Source organism: Xyrauchen texanus, chromosome 18 (assembly GCF_025860055.1).
Source record: "Xyrauchen texanus isolate HMW12.3.18 chromosome 18, RBS_HiC_50CHRs, whole genome shotgun sequence".
NCBI lineage: Eukaryota > Metazoa > Chordata > Actinopteri > Cypriniformes > Catostomidae > Xyrauchen > Xyrauchen texanus.
Window position 1 is genome coordinate 9,369,729 of NC_068293.1, and position 17,566 is coordinate 9,387,294.

Consider the following 17,566-nt stretch of genomic DNA (forward strand, 5'->3'; position numbering starts at 1 on the left):
TGTATACATTTTTATGTGCATTTTGGAGATTTTTTCCGCATCTTGGTGTTCTATCCAGAATTTTTTATGCGATAATCCAAAATGTGCATAATTTTTGGGGGAAATTGGAAACCCAGTTATTGACCACGTTAACTACTTTGTATACAGAAGGTCGCGTTTTCTTGCTTTTATTAAAGCACACAAGATGCCCTTGTGAATTCTCAAATCATGCTGGATAACATGGATCATCACCTCATCATCTCATAAAAATAAGCAGTGGTGCACAGAAACTTTATTCCCCTTTTTCACCCAATTTGGCATGCCCATTTCCCAATGCGCTTTTAAGTCCTCGTGGTCGCAGAGCAACTCGCTTCAATCCGGGTGGCAGAGAACGAATCTGAGCTGCCACCGCATCTGAGACCGTCAACCCGTGCATCTTATTACATGTCTTGTTGAGCGCGTTGCCATGGTGACATAGCACATGTGGAGGCTTCACGCCATCCACCACGGCATCCACGCTCAACTCACGACACGCTCCACCAAGATCTAACCACATTATAGCAACCACAAGAAGGTTACCCCATGTGACTCTACCCTCCCTAGCAACTGGGCCAATTTGGTTGCTTAGGAGACCTGGCTGGAGTCACTCAGCATGCTCTGGGATTCTGAGCTATACAATAATCCGATCTGTGAAAATAATAGACTTTTCTGAGAACAAGACAAAATCTAATTTAGCTTATCATGTACATTTATCTCATTTTAAGAATCTTTGGATATGTTGACTGGAAAACAAGACAAAAATAACACTTTAAGTGATTTTTTTAAAGTCCATTCCAGCTCGAGTGCATGCTATCATTACAGCAAAAGGGGGACATGCTGTGCCAAATAACATTATTCATACTTTTCACTGCAAATAGCTAATGAACTAGTAAAGAATGCAAAATAGAAGTATTTTAAGTTGTGGCTTCAGACTTTTGGACCACACTGTATGTGCCAACATCTTCCCAGGAGCAAATTAATAAGCGGTGGTCAATTTACTGGAAAAGGCCCAAGTGGAAATCACAGGCTCAGGGTGATGGGGAGGTTAACTTCTTCTCAGGACACAACCGGTCCAAAATGATGCCAATGTGTTCATCTGGGTCACACACACACCACTGGAGCCGGCAACTCTATTTATAAAGCCACTGTAGATGAAAGCAGATAGTACTGCTTTAGAGAACTGGACTATGAATGAGAGAATGAAGGGATAATCATCGTCACCATTTTTGTCTACAAAAAGCACATTTGTCTTTGAGCATAGCTCTTCGCAGAGGCTGCCAAAAAGGAACCTGATCCTCCCTTCGGCTGGAGCCAGCGCTCTGTTCACACAGTAAAGGGAATCCCCAAGAGCACACAGCTGAGAGAGGTCACAGATCTCAGATCAGAAGAAGCTGCCTCCACTCGATTTGTTGAAAGTGGATGGGGAAATGAAGCTGGTCTTTAATCAGCTCCTTCTGAAAAACTCTACCCATGCTGCAGTGCTGTCCACCCACACCTAAACACAAAAGATCAGACGAGCTACCGGACATCCTTCTATACAGAATGACAACCCCCGGGGTCTATATCGACAGACCAATCAGAGGTCAGGGTGCGTAATAATAATAATAATAATAACAACGCACAACGTTCTCTTAAAGTCACAGGAAGGCCCTCCCGTTAGCTGGCTGAGAAACTTAAAAATTTGTGTGGTTGCATGCTTGCCCATGTGTGCACGTGTGACATGACCGTGTAAGATATTTAGGACTTTCTTGAAATGTTTTTATGTCTTGGTAAAGTAAATCCCAGAATTTGACAAAATATAGTTATAATATAGTATACTTATAATGCTGGTGCTTTAAAAAGGGAGAGGCAATATATTGGAGAGCGTTTATATATGTTGATAACTTGCTGTGCAAAAATGGTATATAGCAGTGACTCTCAGAAACAAGCCGTGGCTCACAGAAAACACTTTTTCACCCAATTGGGCATGCCCAATTCCCAATGCGCTTTTAAGTCCTCTTGTTCGCAGAGTAACTCGCTTCAATCCGGGTAGCAGAGAACGAATCTGAGCTGCCTCCACTTCTGAGACCGTCAACCCGTGCATCTTATCACGTTGCTTGTTGATCGCGTTGCCACGGAGACATAGCACATGTGGAGGCTTCACGCCATCCAACACGTCATCCATGCTCAACTCACCACGCGCTCCACCAAGAACTAACCACATTATAGCGATCACGAGGATGTTACCCCATGTGACTCTACCCTCCCTCGCAACTCTGCCAATTTGGTTGCTTAGGAGACCCGGCTGGAGTCACTCAGCATGCTCTGGGATTCAAACTAGTGATTTCCAGGGGTGTTCGCCAGCGTCTTTACCACTGAGCAACCCAGGCCCCCACCCCCACTCACAGTTTTGCCTGCTCTCGACCCCGTCTTCACTCTCATTGGTAGTCGCTCGCATAAAGTAAAAATTATCTAAATTTTGTCCCGTCGCTCATCGATCTCTGTCACCAACAGACACTACAGCTCGTGTCACTGTACAGCTCTCATTGAAAATGAATGGGATTGTGTCTCTTTGTCGGAGTGATGTTTCCGGAGGTGTGAACGGGGAACCTCTCTCTGAGAAGTTTCGTCTCTTCAATGATTTAGGTTAAGTTCCTTTATACACTGCCATTCACAAGAATATTGCCTTGTATGGGAACAGTCCAAATGAACTCATCAGTGCTAGCATCTTTTGATAGCATTGCATAGATCAAGAGCAACTGGTGTCATGTGATTCATGACTAATTGACAGAACTAATTTACTAGATGCTGCAACCCCTAGTGCAAAGATCAGAAAAAAATATAATGTCTTCAGCAACTAAAGGAATAGTTCATCCAAAAATGAAAATGTTGTAATTATCTGTTTGGAGAAATTGCATTGTTTTTAGCATTTAACAGTGCAAGTGAACATGCTTCTCTAGTATCACTCATGAGCATGTAGTGGATGGCAAATTTAACTGAAAAATTACTTACATAGTTTGCCTTCAGAAAGAATATGAAATGTGGTACACAAGTCATATGGACAACTTTTATGATACATTTGGATGTTTTTTGAAGCTTTAAAGTGAGTCCCTATCAATTGCAATTGTATTGAAAAGATGAACCGGAATCTTCATTAAACCACCTCCCTTTTTCTATTCTACGTATGCAAGAAAGTCATATGGGTTTGGAACGAAATAAGGGTTCAGCCGATGCCACACTAGCTGATTTTTCCAGTGATTTTCAGGTGTGAGCTTTATTAACATAATCACTAGCCAGGCGGAGGGAGATGAAGTGTACCCTACCTCAGGGAGGTCTTTAATCGCTTGACCGTCGGGACTCCCTGCTGAGTTAATGGTTCCAGCAAAGGAAAAGCACATTAAAACTGTTTAAAAAAATAATTCTGTCGACGAGGTGGATCTTCTTGTCAAGTGACCAATGAGCTTCTTCTTTTACTGAAGAGCTGAAAAGTCGTCAAGCTGATCTGAACCTCTTCATATCATCACAAATGCCGATTGAAATCCACAGTGATTCTGTCACCAAATGTTTTTCCAGGGTTTTTCTCCTACACTATAAATTAAATCAGAAAGTGGAGACACAACTGTATGTTTTTATTGAACATAATTTCTTCCCCCACTGAGAGCTGCATATGTACACACGTGTCCTTCAGCAAGCCTCGAAGGAATAAATACGCAATCACGCACTTTCACAGGGTAAAGATACTCCATGAATCACATCCTAAATCACTCTATTATTGTGTATGCTCACTTGGTACTCATGTACCAACTCTGTTGTAATTTTGGCGAGCTTCACGTGACGGAATCAGAGAGAGAGTTGAGGTGAGTTGATAAGTTTGTCACCCTTCCACAACTCTTAATCGGCAAGTGTATATACCTCTGCCCGAAGAGAGCGAGATCTCAGCAAAACAGTCTGCATATGTGACACCCTCTGCAAAAAAATAGAGTGGTTTAGAGTCTGCTAGTGTGACGCCGGCTTAAGTAAATTATGACAGAATTTACATTTTTGGGTGACCTACACCTTTAACACTCCTGGAATGGGATAAATGTTTACCTGCAGGGTGACCAAAATGATGCGGATTGACTGGACTTGTTGTCTGACCGCTCCTGAGAAATGTGGAGGCATCATACTCACTCATCTCAATCTCCTTGAGCCTGTAAACAAAACACTTTTTACACAATTTGCAGGATTTACAATCACAAATGCATAATAACGTGTAATCCACATGTAGCATTAGTGGTGTTTGTTAAGGCAATCAATATTATTATTATTGCTCATAGTTAGGGTTAGGGATAAAATTGACAAAACCCAATAATTTGGCATGTAACTCGTAACGCATAGTTCGTGCTATGGACATGAATGATAGCTCAAATCATGTAGGTGGTTGAAAAGAGGTAACCTTTTCTAAGCAGTCAGAGTTAACAATTTCTCCCGCTGGACGATTCATTTTAACTTTAAAGAAAGAAGATTCTGTACCATATCTAGGAACCAGAATGCCATAAAGACTTGATGGTGGGCTTTTGACTCTTTTGACCAGTGAGAAACCACTTAGCAACCTAGAAACCACCAGAATACGCTAGCATCACAGCAGTGAGTTTTTACATTTACAAAATGTAAAAATCTAGTTTCATAAACATTCTTTCCTTGCAAAGTTAAACCATGTAAACAATATTAAGTAAGTCTAAAAGGAAGGTTCTGGAGTTTGACCTCAAGATTTCTTTTAAAGAAGGCTTTGAGATGACACTGATTCAACACATGTTCTGTTTAGTCACACGTAAAGTGCATCTGTCAAGTGAGACAATGGTGCACACTTGAGTGTAGGAGGAGTTGTATAAACATTGCTCTACAGGCAAGTCCCTACAGCTCCACAACCAGCACCCACACACATGCAATCCCAGGTGTTCAAACCAGAGTCAGTGGGTGTATGAGGGATGAAGTTATCAACGTCAAATAGTAACCAGGTGAATCTCATAATAGCATGTCCATTTTTACCCCATAATCAACCGAAAAACAAAATAATACAATATTTTGCATAAAGAAAATGAAGTACAAAGGAACTAGTGGAGGAATGATTAAAAGGTGCCATTAGTTGCTTTGTGGAACTATCAGTTATTGGCAAAAATCTATGCCGGTAGTTGTCGATAGTTTTTTATTTATTATTATTATTCCTCCATTGTGTGTTCCTCTGAGGCTGGCGCTGGAGGAATCTACAGTTAGAGCGGCTTGGCACTACAGCATTACAGCAACGCTTTGAGGTGAAATAAAAGCAATCACTGACACCTCATGGGAATTTGTTCATCATAGACAATATTCATTCAGACTTTTATCCTCACTTCAGTGCATATTGTGTTATTTTGATTAGATAATGAAGTATTCTAAATTTAAGCATGGCATGCTTTAAGAGGGCATGTACAGAAAAATGCAGCTAGTTGGAAATGTGCCCCATCAGCACATACATTATGTCACCAACTTCATATCTTGAGAATAATAATAAACTTTATTCCTCATTAAACCTCATCCGGTAAAACGGGAACGGTTGCCACCGACGACGTATGGTTGGAAGATCCAGGACTTCGTTGAGGAGACTCTGCTGGTCTGCGCTTCACCATACACTGTGGATGTCATCGAGGAGAGCCCTGCCACTCCTCCCACAGTGTTGGTACTCCATTCGCCCGTGGTTCGTCCCTTCATGCCTGCCACGGCCAGCGAGCCAGTACGGCTAACTTCGTCTGCCCGGAGGAGGAGGAGGAGGAGGAGGAGAAGACAGGCTTTCGCCTCCCGGCTCACGCCTGTCACGGTGAGCGAACCAGAGTCCACGCATCTCACTGTGAGCGAGCCAGAGCCCACGCATGTCATCCCAGAGGTCAGTGAGCCAGTGCCTGTCGTCCCAGAGGTCAGTGAGCCAGTGCCTGTCGTCCCAGAGGTCAGTGAGCCAGTGCCTGTGGTCCCAGAGGTCAGTGAGCCAGTGCCTGTCATCTCAGAAGTCAGTGAGCCAGTGCCTGTCACCTCAGATGTCAGTGAGCCAGTGTCTGTCGTCCCAGAGGTCAGTGGGCCAGCGCCTGTAGCCTCGACGGTCCCTGCTTATCAATAAAGTAAGCCTGCATTTGGATCCGCTCTCCTCGTCTGCCCTCGCTGCCTTCATTGCGTAACAGTACACTGTAGATCATTTGTAGACTGAAAACTGTAAACATTGTGGCCTTGTGCCACTGTAAAAACCACCAAACGCTGCCTCAACCAATGGCGTGAGTTTGGGGCGGTAAAGTTTTTTTGATCAATGGTAGACAGAGGAACTATTTAGGACTACCATGTTTATTTTTGCAATTTTGTTTGGTGGCACAGAAATTATACACATATGCTTCAGCTTTAATTTCATGACACTTCAGCTTTTTATGTTTTAATAGTGCAAGGGAGTGGAGTCCTCACCGCTGCCATCCACCAGGGGAGCAGCCATAGCCGTCTGTCTGGGGACGGAGGGGTCGCTGCTGGCCACCAAGAGCAGGAGGAACCACCGCCATCCGCTGAAGAAGGGAGGAGCGGTTCTGTCTGCCAGGGTGCCGATGGACTCGCTGCCATCTGCCAGGAGAGGAGCGAGCTGTCATCTGCCAGAGGGCAGAGAAGCGGTTGAGGACAAGGCGACTGCACATCCGGGAGCCGGCGAGCAAGTTCTCTCTCTCTCTCTCTCTCTCTCTCTCTGTCTCTCTCTCTGTCTCTCTCTCTCTCTCTCTCTCTCTCTGTCTCTGTGTGTGTGTCTCCACTCACCCTTTCCCCACGCCTTCTCCTCACAATGATCTAAAGTTCTATCTCCATAAAACGGTGACACATTGTTTCTTTTAAAAACAAAATTATCCTCATCCTTTCCAGTGCCACCTGGATCAAAAATGTCCGTAAACAGTAACAAAAAAGTACTGCTTTATGGTTTTTGTTACATCTGAAGGTGGAAAAGATCACCTTAAGTGTAAAAAGCACTCTCTTATTCATGATACAATCATTGCCTTTCCTCCTACTTTGAATTTTCTCTCTCTCTCTCTCTCACACATACGCTGTGGGTTTCCTGCTTGGCCTCTGAAGCTCACATTCTTTGCGCAGTGTTATTGGAGAGAGGACAGACTGCTGCTATTTTCTCCTCAATTCCAAACTTGTCCACAGACTAGAGTGAGAAGTGGCCAGCGTGGCCATGCAGCAGCGGGAGAGGAGAGACAGAGAGAGAACATGGAAGCAAGAGTTCTGCTACAATTTGACTGAATAATGCACTATTATGATCACGCTTTCACAATGTTAAAACACTAAACATGACTAGTAAAAGTGTGAATCGTTGGGTAGAGAGCAACATTTTAAAAAATGTCATTACTTTTCAACCTTAGGGTCTTCAGTGACCCTAGACCTCATTCCATCCTCTTTACCTCATCTGTATAGAGTTATGGGCCAACTTCTTTAGTATTCCTTAACCATTTTCTTAAATGTTCTAAGAATAAAATATATATATATATATATATATATATATATATATATATATATATATATATATATATATATATATATATAAACTAATTGTTGAAGTGTATAGGGTCTTTATTGACCCAAGATTTGTAATAGTGTCGCAATATATTTTTCTGCTTCTATAAATCATATTTTTTATAATTTCATATCTATTAAAATTTACAATCACAGAGTATCTATTGCTTTGTTTATTACATGACAAATGAGTGCCATATATAATGCAAATCACTTTGCATTATATGTACACATATTATAAGTGGTATTTCGGTGCTGCTGATGTTTCAGTGATTGACTAAATGTACATTTGACATTGTTATTTGACGAAGAAGCAACATGGAGGTAAACTTTAGCAAGTATAACACATGAACAGCATGATTTGACTATTGTCACTTGGGTGTACTACTGAAATTGCTTAACCCTATAACCCCACGTGTATCAAATATGATACACAACATTTTACAGCTCCTGTTTCACTCTCTGTTCAAGCTGAAGAGTCAAAAAATGATGGTATGCAAGTGTTGCATGTTTATGGCACCATCTATTGGTTATTTGTGAAAGAAGTTATTTCAATTTGTATATTTAGCTATTTAAAATGGCGACGGACCTAAGCAAAAAATGACTTATGTTGGGATAAATGACAGCTTATTTCAACAAAGTAAATGTAACAGTAATGATTATATTGTTACTGATATTTAAAAAAAGAGTATTTTCTGAATATAAACAACTTATGCTTGGTTAATATTTTGTATATTATTTTATTGAAAAAGTATGTTGAAATCCATATGTATCAAATATGCTACAACAGACATTTGTAACCATTCCATTCATGCCCACTATAAAAGAAAATCACAGAGATTTGACAGTTCTGTCATATACTTTTTATAAGATATATTTAAAGTGTGAACAAATATTTCTGTGTATTTGTATATGTGCAGACTGCACTGCCATTATAAAGAAACATGATAAAACATAAACATGATAAAAAGTGTTTATTTAAAAAACATATATATTTTATTAATATTGAATTTGATGTGCTGAAATAAACTGTGATGCAGTTCAAGGCAAGTTGGAAGTCGAGGAAGTTGTCATGGCCAAACCCTCAAACATTTGGAATCTCTGAAAATCCCAGAGAGTCTTCTGATAATACCCCAAGATTTACCACTGTAGCATTATAGCTAAGAAAAACTTAAATAAAAATGTCCTTTACAAAAATGAATTGCTAGGCCTCAGGAGGATAATGCCTATTATTCTGCATAAACTTTAAAGCCTAATGATGTATCAAATATGATACATAAAATATAAAAAGTTATTTCTTTAATGATTTCTTTTTATATTTGGTCTAATAGTACTAATAACAGTTTAATGTAAAGAAAATCATTTTCAGACATTTCTTTCACATGTCAGGCTTTACAGGTTTAAGTTATACATCTATTTAGACTCAATAAGTGCCTGAGAAAATACAAATGGGTAATGAATGTGTAGCTTATGTGTTAAATTCAGTATGTATTTGACAGCCAACTGAGTCTCATAAAAATTGTGAAAGTAATGAATACCAGTCTATCATTTTTTTTGCATCATATTATATGATATCATATTAAATATGAAAATAAAACACCAAAATATATAGGAACACACTGTAAATAATTATATTATGTTTTAACCTGACATAACCTATCTCTACCAAGATTAAATTATTGCGAACATGACAGACAGTTGCAGAATAGAACAATGTGCAAACACAAAGGCCACCTGAGAGTGCAAGTTTTCAAGATAGGAAATGCTTTAAAGCAACAGAAGAAATTCCGTCATCAAATTATACTTTGTTTTAACCTCTAATCCTAAGTCTTCAACTTCAGCAATTATTTAGCCTAAACCTTTTAATATAAAGTCGACATTAAAGCTTTGTAAAATCAGTTTTATTATTTTATAATTTAGGTTCATTAAGTGAAAATGACCCCTTCATTTACATTGCTAGAATGTTCAGCATTCAAAACAATATAAAAGTGATGATGTCCACTTAATATTTGCATAATGAATTTGCATACTGAATTTTCTTACATCTATTTGCATGCTGAATTGTGATCGGTCTTATCTGCCTCGAACACATTTAACCATTTATAACCACCTTGATATTGTACAGCGACTATACTGCATCTCGATTCTTGTGTACAGTTAACAGAAAACAAGGCTGCCTTGCAAGTATTGATATTTCCTTCAGATATTTCAAATGCAGTTTCTCCTTTGACTCCTATTTAAGTGTGGTAGCATGGAGAGTGTGCAAATATTGGACATGAAGTTTGATAGACAGTACAGAGGCCTCCATCACGATGATTAACTCTCATGCTGCCTCATAGGGCTGTACACACACACACAAACACACACACACACACACACACACACACATGCACACATGCACACACACGCACGCACACGCACGCACGCACACACACGCACACACATTTGACAAACGCAGAGGGGTTTTAATGGGAGTGGGTTTTTTCTACAGTTCCGAGCTTCACTGTGAAATATTTGGAGTGATTAACAGTCACTCAGGGTACAGGGTAAAGGTCAGGCAGGGTCAAGTGTAGGAGTTTTGGAGAAATCTGTGAGTGTTTGAACTGAGGGTGGGTGAGAGTGAGTGATGAATGAGTGTACCTCTGCTTGAAAGCTTTCTCCGCCATCTCCCGTGACGCTCTCTTCACCTCGTCGGGTACGCCGTCTTTCTCTGCTTGGGAGATCTGGTAAACTTTGTGTCCGCCGTCTAGACGGTATGGGCCTCCCTTCCCCACAAGACCTGCCGTATATCTGCCACCTACATGAAAATTTGAATAAATTTTTTTCTTCCATGAAACAGAAAAGGAAATGTTAGGCACTGAGATGTTAGGGACTGGCAGCCTAAAAAAAAAGGATTTATGGGTGAAAAAAAAAGTTGGATTTATGGGTGAAGCTCATAAAAAAAAAAAGAGAAAAACAATAATAATAAAAATAAAAAAACATGTCCAGGACAAATTTCAGCCCAAAATAATCCATCCATCCATCCATCGTCAACCGCTTATCCTGTATACAGGGTCGCGGGGGGCTGGAGCCTATCCCAGCTAACATTGGGCGAAAGGCGGGGGACACCCTGGACAGGTCGCCAGTCCATCGCAGGGCCACACATAGACAGACATACACTCACACTCACCTCCACATCCACATTGCCCAAAATAATAATAATAAATAATAATAATAATAATAATAAAAAAACATATATATATATATATATACACACACTCACCTAAAGGATTATTAGGAACACCTGTTCAATTTCTCATTAATGCAATTATCTAATCAACCAATCACATGGCAGTTGCTTCAATGCATTTAGGGGTGTGGTCCTGGTCAAGACAATCTCCTGAACTCCAAACTGAATGTCAGAATGGGAAAGAAAGGTGATTTAAGCAATTTTGAGCGTGGCATGGTTGTTGGTGCCAGACGGGCGGTCTGAGTATTTCACAATCTGCTCAGTTACTGGGATTTTCACGCACAACCATTTCTAGGGTTTACAAAGAATGGTGTGAAAAGGAAAAACATCCAGTATGCGGCAGTCCTGTGGGCGAAAATGCCTTGTTGATGCTAGAGGTCAGAGGAGAATGGGCCGACTGATTCAAGCTGATAGAAGAGCAACTTTGCCTGAAATAACCACTCGTTACAACCGAGGTATGCAGCAAAGCATTTGTGAAACCACAACACGCACAACCTTGAGGCGGATGGGCTACAACAGCAGAAGACTCCACCGGGTACCACTCATCTCCACTACAAATAGGAAAAAGAGGCTACAATTTGCAAGAGCTCACCAAAATTGAAGACTGGAAAAATGTTGCCTGGTCTGATGAGTCTCGATTTCTGTTGAGACATTCAGATGGTAGAGTCAGAATTTGGCATAAACAGAATGAGAACATGGATCCATCATGCCGTGTTACCACTGTGCAGGCTGGTGGTGGTGGTGTAATGGTGTGGGGGATGTTTTCTTGGCACACTTTAGGCCCCTTAGTGCCAATTGGGCATCGTTTAAATGCCACGGCCTACCTGAGCATTGTTTCTGACCATGTCCATCCCTTTATGGCCACCATGTACCCATCCTCTGATGGCTACTTCCAGCAGGATAATGCACCATGTCACAAAGCTCGAATCATTTCAAATTGGTTTCTTGAACATGACAATGAGTTCACTGTAATAAAATGGCCCCCACAGTCACCAGATCTCAACCCAACAGAGCATCTTTGGGATGTGGTGGAACGGGAGCTTCGTGCCCTGGATGTGCATCCCACAAATCTCCATCAACTGCAAGATGCTATCCTATCAATATGGGCCAACATTTCTAAAGAATGCTTTCAGCACCTTGTTGAATCAATGCCACGTAGAATTAAGGCAGTTCTGAAGGCGAAAGGGGTCAAACACAGTATTAGTATGGTGTTCCTAATAATCCTTTAGGTGAGTGTATGTATATATATATATATATATATATATATATATATATATATATATATATATATATATAATATATTATGCTAATGACATTTGGCAAGGCAATGTGCATAATTAAAATGCAAATAATACAATCTTAAAGGTTTAATAAAATAAGCTTAATTTTATTTACTCCTTTCTGTTGATTTTGTGGTGAAAAGTGACTTCTTCTTAAGGTTCTTGTCACCTAATAACTTTGATGGAGTTGATTGTGTCATGATGCTATGGGGTGTAACGTACCTGTGCCCCCAGCCCACTGGTTCCCCCCTACATGAGGGGCGTTTTTAGGGTCAATCTTGCCATGTTTCGGGGAGCTGACTTCTAGCCCACTGTCTTTCTGAATGGTTATCTGAAACAAACACAACAGATGCTTACTACACCTCATCTCTGCCTACATATTTGACCTGAATTTCCTTCATCTTGTTAAATTAGTGGAATACACTCCCGCTCAATCTAAAGCTGGTAATCCTCTGCAAAGGAAACCACATCTAAAGTAGAGTACTGTTTATACCAAAAATGTGTTTACCCAGACATTTTAATACGGCATAAATGTACTGTAAAGGGATCAATGGAAAGGAGGAGGCGAGAACCGGCTTTTCAACATAAATAATATTTTAATAATAAACTGAAGTGCACAAACATAAAAACACACATGACGGACATGTCCGTAAACTATCTCTCTCTCTCTCCCGCACGATCCTCTGCAGTCGACCTCCCCCAGCATGACGTACACCCCCCCCCCCTTTCCCTGGGGGAGGGCGTGCCCTAAGCCCCGTCTGCCAGCAGGTCATCCCCGTCTACCCGGACAAGGGAGGGGACAAGCGGAGGGAAACAGAAATAATTAAACTGGGGGGGTACTTCCTGTAATAGTGTAGTACCCCCCAAAAAACACTGTAAAATTTAAAAGAGAGGGAAAAGGCCAACGCAGAGCGGCAGTGAGAGAGAGAGAGTGGAGAGAGTGGAGAAACTCTTACTCGCCAGTTCTCCAATACGCCGTAGCTTGTTCCTCGGCCACTCCTCCACCCTCTAACGGACGACAGCCACGCCTCTCCGGGCAGATCAGAGGCAGACCTCCAGCCCCTAGTGGACGGAACACCCCGTGTCTCCCCCGCCACTGGCAGCGGTTCTCCCGCTCCAGGCGGTCGGCAGCGAGCCCCTCCCCGCTCGCGGTCGGCGGTCTCAAACCCTTCCGCGTTTCAGCGCCGGAAGGTGACTGCTGCGCCCCTGGCAGCGGCCCTGACCGCTCCAGGCATTTGGCTAGGAGCCCCTTCTATCCTCGCGGTCGGCGGCCATCATCCTCTTCCAGGTGGCTGGTCTCCTCGTCCCCCGGCAGACGGACGCAGCTGCTCCGTTGGGGTGGACGGTAGTGGCGAGAACTCTACTACGGCATATCCCTCCTCCTTCCTGGGTTTCAGCACCAGTGTAAAGGTATTCAATGGAAAGGAGGAGGAGAGAACCGGCTTTTCAACATAAATAATAAAAATAAAATTTATAATTTTAATAATAAACTGAAGCACACAAACATAAAAACACACATGACGGACATGTCCGTAAACTATCTCTCTCTCCCGCACGATCCTCTGCAGTCGACCTTTATCCCTCTCGGAGGCTTGATTAGCCTAATACCGGACCAGGTGTGTAGGATCACGATCGGCCCCGCCCTCCGCCCTGCCACATGTACGTACACTGGAATGACAATCACAGAAAAAAAAATTGAATCTGCAAAAGCTGAATGTGTGTTTATTGTGCTAAAATAAATACAGGAAAGTTTGTTGACTACCAACTTACAACTTTTTAAACAAAAGAAATCAAGAAAGATGAAAAAATTGCAAAAAAGGCAAAATAAATGGATTGCCAAAATAATAACTGTATTATTATTTTATATATCGTCTGCGAAACGTGCCGAATTGGCCGTGATAAGCTCAAATGAGCCGCCGTGTTATGCAGAATCGACCGCAGAACGGCGCCGCGTTATGCAGAAAAGGACAGCGAATACCCCGGCCTTTATATCATAAAGCACTGGACCTCTCTTTAATACCCACAAACACATACAGAGGGTTGTGACTTTCTCATGACCTACACACACTCCTGCACAGCCCCTGCTGTGTGCAATTACAGTTTGAACTGAACTGCTAGAACTTCCTATGAACGCTTCAAATAGTTTTAAGAATAGCACTTTGAAGTGTGGTTGTGTCTTTGGAAGAGACATCAGCACAGCTGGACTCGTTTCAATACTGGACTGTGAGAGAACAGACAGTTAAGTGTTGCAGAATACTCTTTTCAATATATATAAGGGATAGTTCACCCAAAATTCTGAAGAGATGTTAGGCACAATGTTATCTTTAGTTACATTCACTTTCATTGTATGGAGAAAAAAAAGATCTAAAGAAAGTGAATGGTGACCGAGGCTATGATTACTGCCTAACATCTTTTGTGTTCTATGGAAGAAATACAGTCATATAGGTTAGAATGGCATGAGGGTGAGTGATTCAGGACAGCATTTTAACCTTTAAAGGGGACATATTATGCCCCTTTTTACACTATGTAATATAAGATGTCTCCAGAAAGTGTCTGTCAAGTTTCAGCTCAAAATACCTCACAGATAATTTATCCTACTATGCCTTTATACCCGTGTTTTGCAGTCCTGTTCCAAACTAGCTGTTTTAGTGTCTGTAGTTATAAATGCAAAGGAGCTGCTGCACCCAAAACCCCTTTCTGGATGTGGGCTGTGCCTTTCCTGCAGGTGCCATGGATGACAACAATGCAGGAGAACTTATACAGTTAAAACATTATAAATAACACAGGGAACATACTAAGTCAATCATCTTACTGCATTGTGCATAACTAAGGTTGAGTTATGAAATATGAAAAACAGCTATAGTTGTCAAAAAATAGCACTATCTTTTAATAATCATTTTTTAAATAATGACCGGTTTTATCACACAGAAAATCTTCATTACATGACCACTCAAGAGGGACTGCGGAGGACGCCAATCAGTTTATATTGTAACCGAAACAGAGCAACAGATTTATTGTTTGTAAGGTAGTTAGGGACTAGTTGCTACGTTACACAAAGCACAACATTTTCCCAACAAGCGTTTTCCACGCAACGTGCAAACGAGCAAATTCACAAAGCCAAATTGCATACATTAAAAAAGTATAAAGTGCGAAACTTACGACTTGCAAATCTGAAGTTGGGTCATGAAGAGTCAGTATCGATCCATCCTTGATCTTTAGTTTGAAGCAGATCCAGCCTTGTGTTGACCATCGTTGTTGAAGTGGTTCGAGTTAGCACAAGCCGCTCTAGCGAGGAGATAAATATGGTGGACTGTGCGCTGCTCATTCAGGTTTTAATGAGGGTGAATCTAAGCTACTTAGTAGCCGTGGGCAGTACCTTTCCCCTTTTGACATCATAAGGGGCTGCAAACCTGAATGGCTCGTTCAGAAACACTGTTTTTCTATTGATGGGGAAAGGAAAGAAATGAGGGGATGGTCTTTTACCATATTATGTGGTTGTGTATACACACTGGGGACACATAATTATGTTCAATTTTTTTTTTAAAGTGGATTTCACATAATATGACCCCTTTAAGATAAAGGGGAATCTCCATTATGTAACAATAATACATACTTTGGCCTAAGGTAAGGTAAACCTTAGTTTAGTGAGTTTCTGACACTTCCCTAAACTGTAGAGTAAAAGGAAGAACACTTGTAGGGGATGAGCCAAAATGTTTTTGCAAAGTCATATTGAAAGAAACAGTTGAAGTAAACAGACCGCTTCAAGGTACAAGAGGGAAGTAACTTTTGAAGGTGCAATTAAATTAGTTAATGCAAAAATGAAATTTCTTTCTTCTGTGGAACAGAATCTTCAAACTGCTCTTTTCCAACAAATGTATATAGTGACCACTAGGAGGTGTCAAGCTCCAAAAGGGACAAAAAAGCACAATAAAAGTAGTCTATATGACTTGTTTCACAAAACACGTAAGTTGTTATTCACTAATAATCTTCCCCTCTGCTGTAGCTGTCAAATCTCATTCGCCCTTCTGCATTTACAAACTTCACTTTTGGATTTGATACACACTAGAACCAATGCCGTTTGGTGTCATTGACTTCAAACCAGATTGAATGTGCACATATGTGAATGAGATTTGAGAATTACAGTGGAGGGGTAGATTATCAGCAAATAACAACTTAATTTTTAGTCTGTTCCTCAGAGATGTGTGAACATTCTGCTAAATTTCTCCTTTTGAGTTCCACAGAAGATAGAAGATAAAAAGTCATATAGGTTAAGAATGACATGAGGGTGAGTAAATGATGACCAAACTTTCATTTGTGGGTGAACTACCCCTTTAAATCCTCAACTATAAAAGTAGTGTCTGTTAGCCTTACAATCTAAAAAAACAAAAACAAAACAAAAACTGATAGATCATTTCAATTCAAGATTTATAAAACTAAAATGATCACTCTTCAGGCTAAATATTCAAAGAAATAACATAATTTCAAACAGATTGTTTTGCTATCTCTTAGTCTGATGTGCTATATGTCAGTGTTTATGTGTGTGACTACTGTTTGAACAAGATGTCAAGAAACAGTAGAGCTACTCTGTGAGTGAGAGATTATACTCAAAACACATTTGACACCTACACACATCTGATATGAGGTCATGCATTTTCGACATTAAAAAACAGATATATTTGTTAGCAGGGTTGGGGAGTAATGGAATACATGTAATGGGATTACATATTTAAAATACAAAATATAAGTAACTGTATTCCACTACGGTTACAATTTGAATAATTGCTAATTAGAATACAGTTACATTCAAAATTTATTTTGATTACTGAAGAGTAACTTTGCATTTTATTGTCATTTGGTTAATTTAATAATTAGTCCTTTCAGATGGAAAACATTTATACATATAAATGATGTGTTACATTCATACGAGCAGACAGAGAAGTAAGTTTGAAGTAAGTTTGGAGCAGAAGAAATAGAAATAAACCTTGTGTAAATTGTTAGCTTTACGCTAAGATAAAATGCTATTTCTAGCCATTTTACATGCACATGTCACCAGACACGATCATATTTTTTTATAAAGAAAATTCACGTTAGATCATAATTCATTTTTTCACAAAAATCTTATTCTTGATAATAATGTATGTATTTTTTTTCCTGCAATATCTAAAAATCCTTAAAACAAGATCAATTTGATTAATCTTGTTTTAGAAACAACACTGAATAAAATATTTGGGTTTTTCAGAGAATGTATTTTTAACATGTGTATTTGGTCTGACTGTACTGGCAGAGTTTTTATAGTCAAAACAAGTGAGAAACTCTACCAGTGCTGAAGAAGTAATCCAAAGTATTTAGAATATGTTACTGACCTTGAGTAATCTAACGTTATATGTTACAAATTACATTTGACAGCATGTATTTTGTAATCTGTAGTGGAATACATTTCAAAAGTAACACTCCCAACACTGTTTGTTAGCAGGACACATGTGAGTATTAGGGAGAGAGAGGGCTTACAGAT

The 17,566-nt window shown here is 40.3% G+C and overlaps 1 protein-coding gene across 1 annotated transcript in view; it reads right to left on the bottom strand.

Moving 5' to 3' along the window:
* The window catches only part of LOC127658617 (von Willebrand factor A domain-containing protein 8-like), a 121,109-nt gene that overhangs the window by 20,222 nt on the left and 83,321 nt on the right, over positions 1–17,566 (bottom strand). Inside the window, 4 exon segments of the mRNA XM_052147990.1 lie at positions 4,087–4,147; positions 4,149–4,187; positions 10,186–10,342; positions 12,277–12,385. Coding sequence (XP_052003950.1) covers positions 4,087–4,147; positions 4,149–4,187; positions 10,186–10,342; positions 12,277–12,385 — 366 coding nt within the window.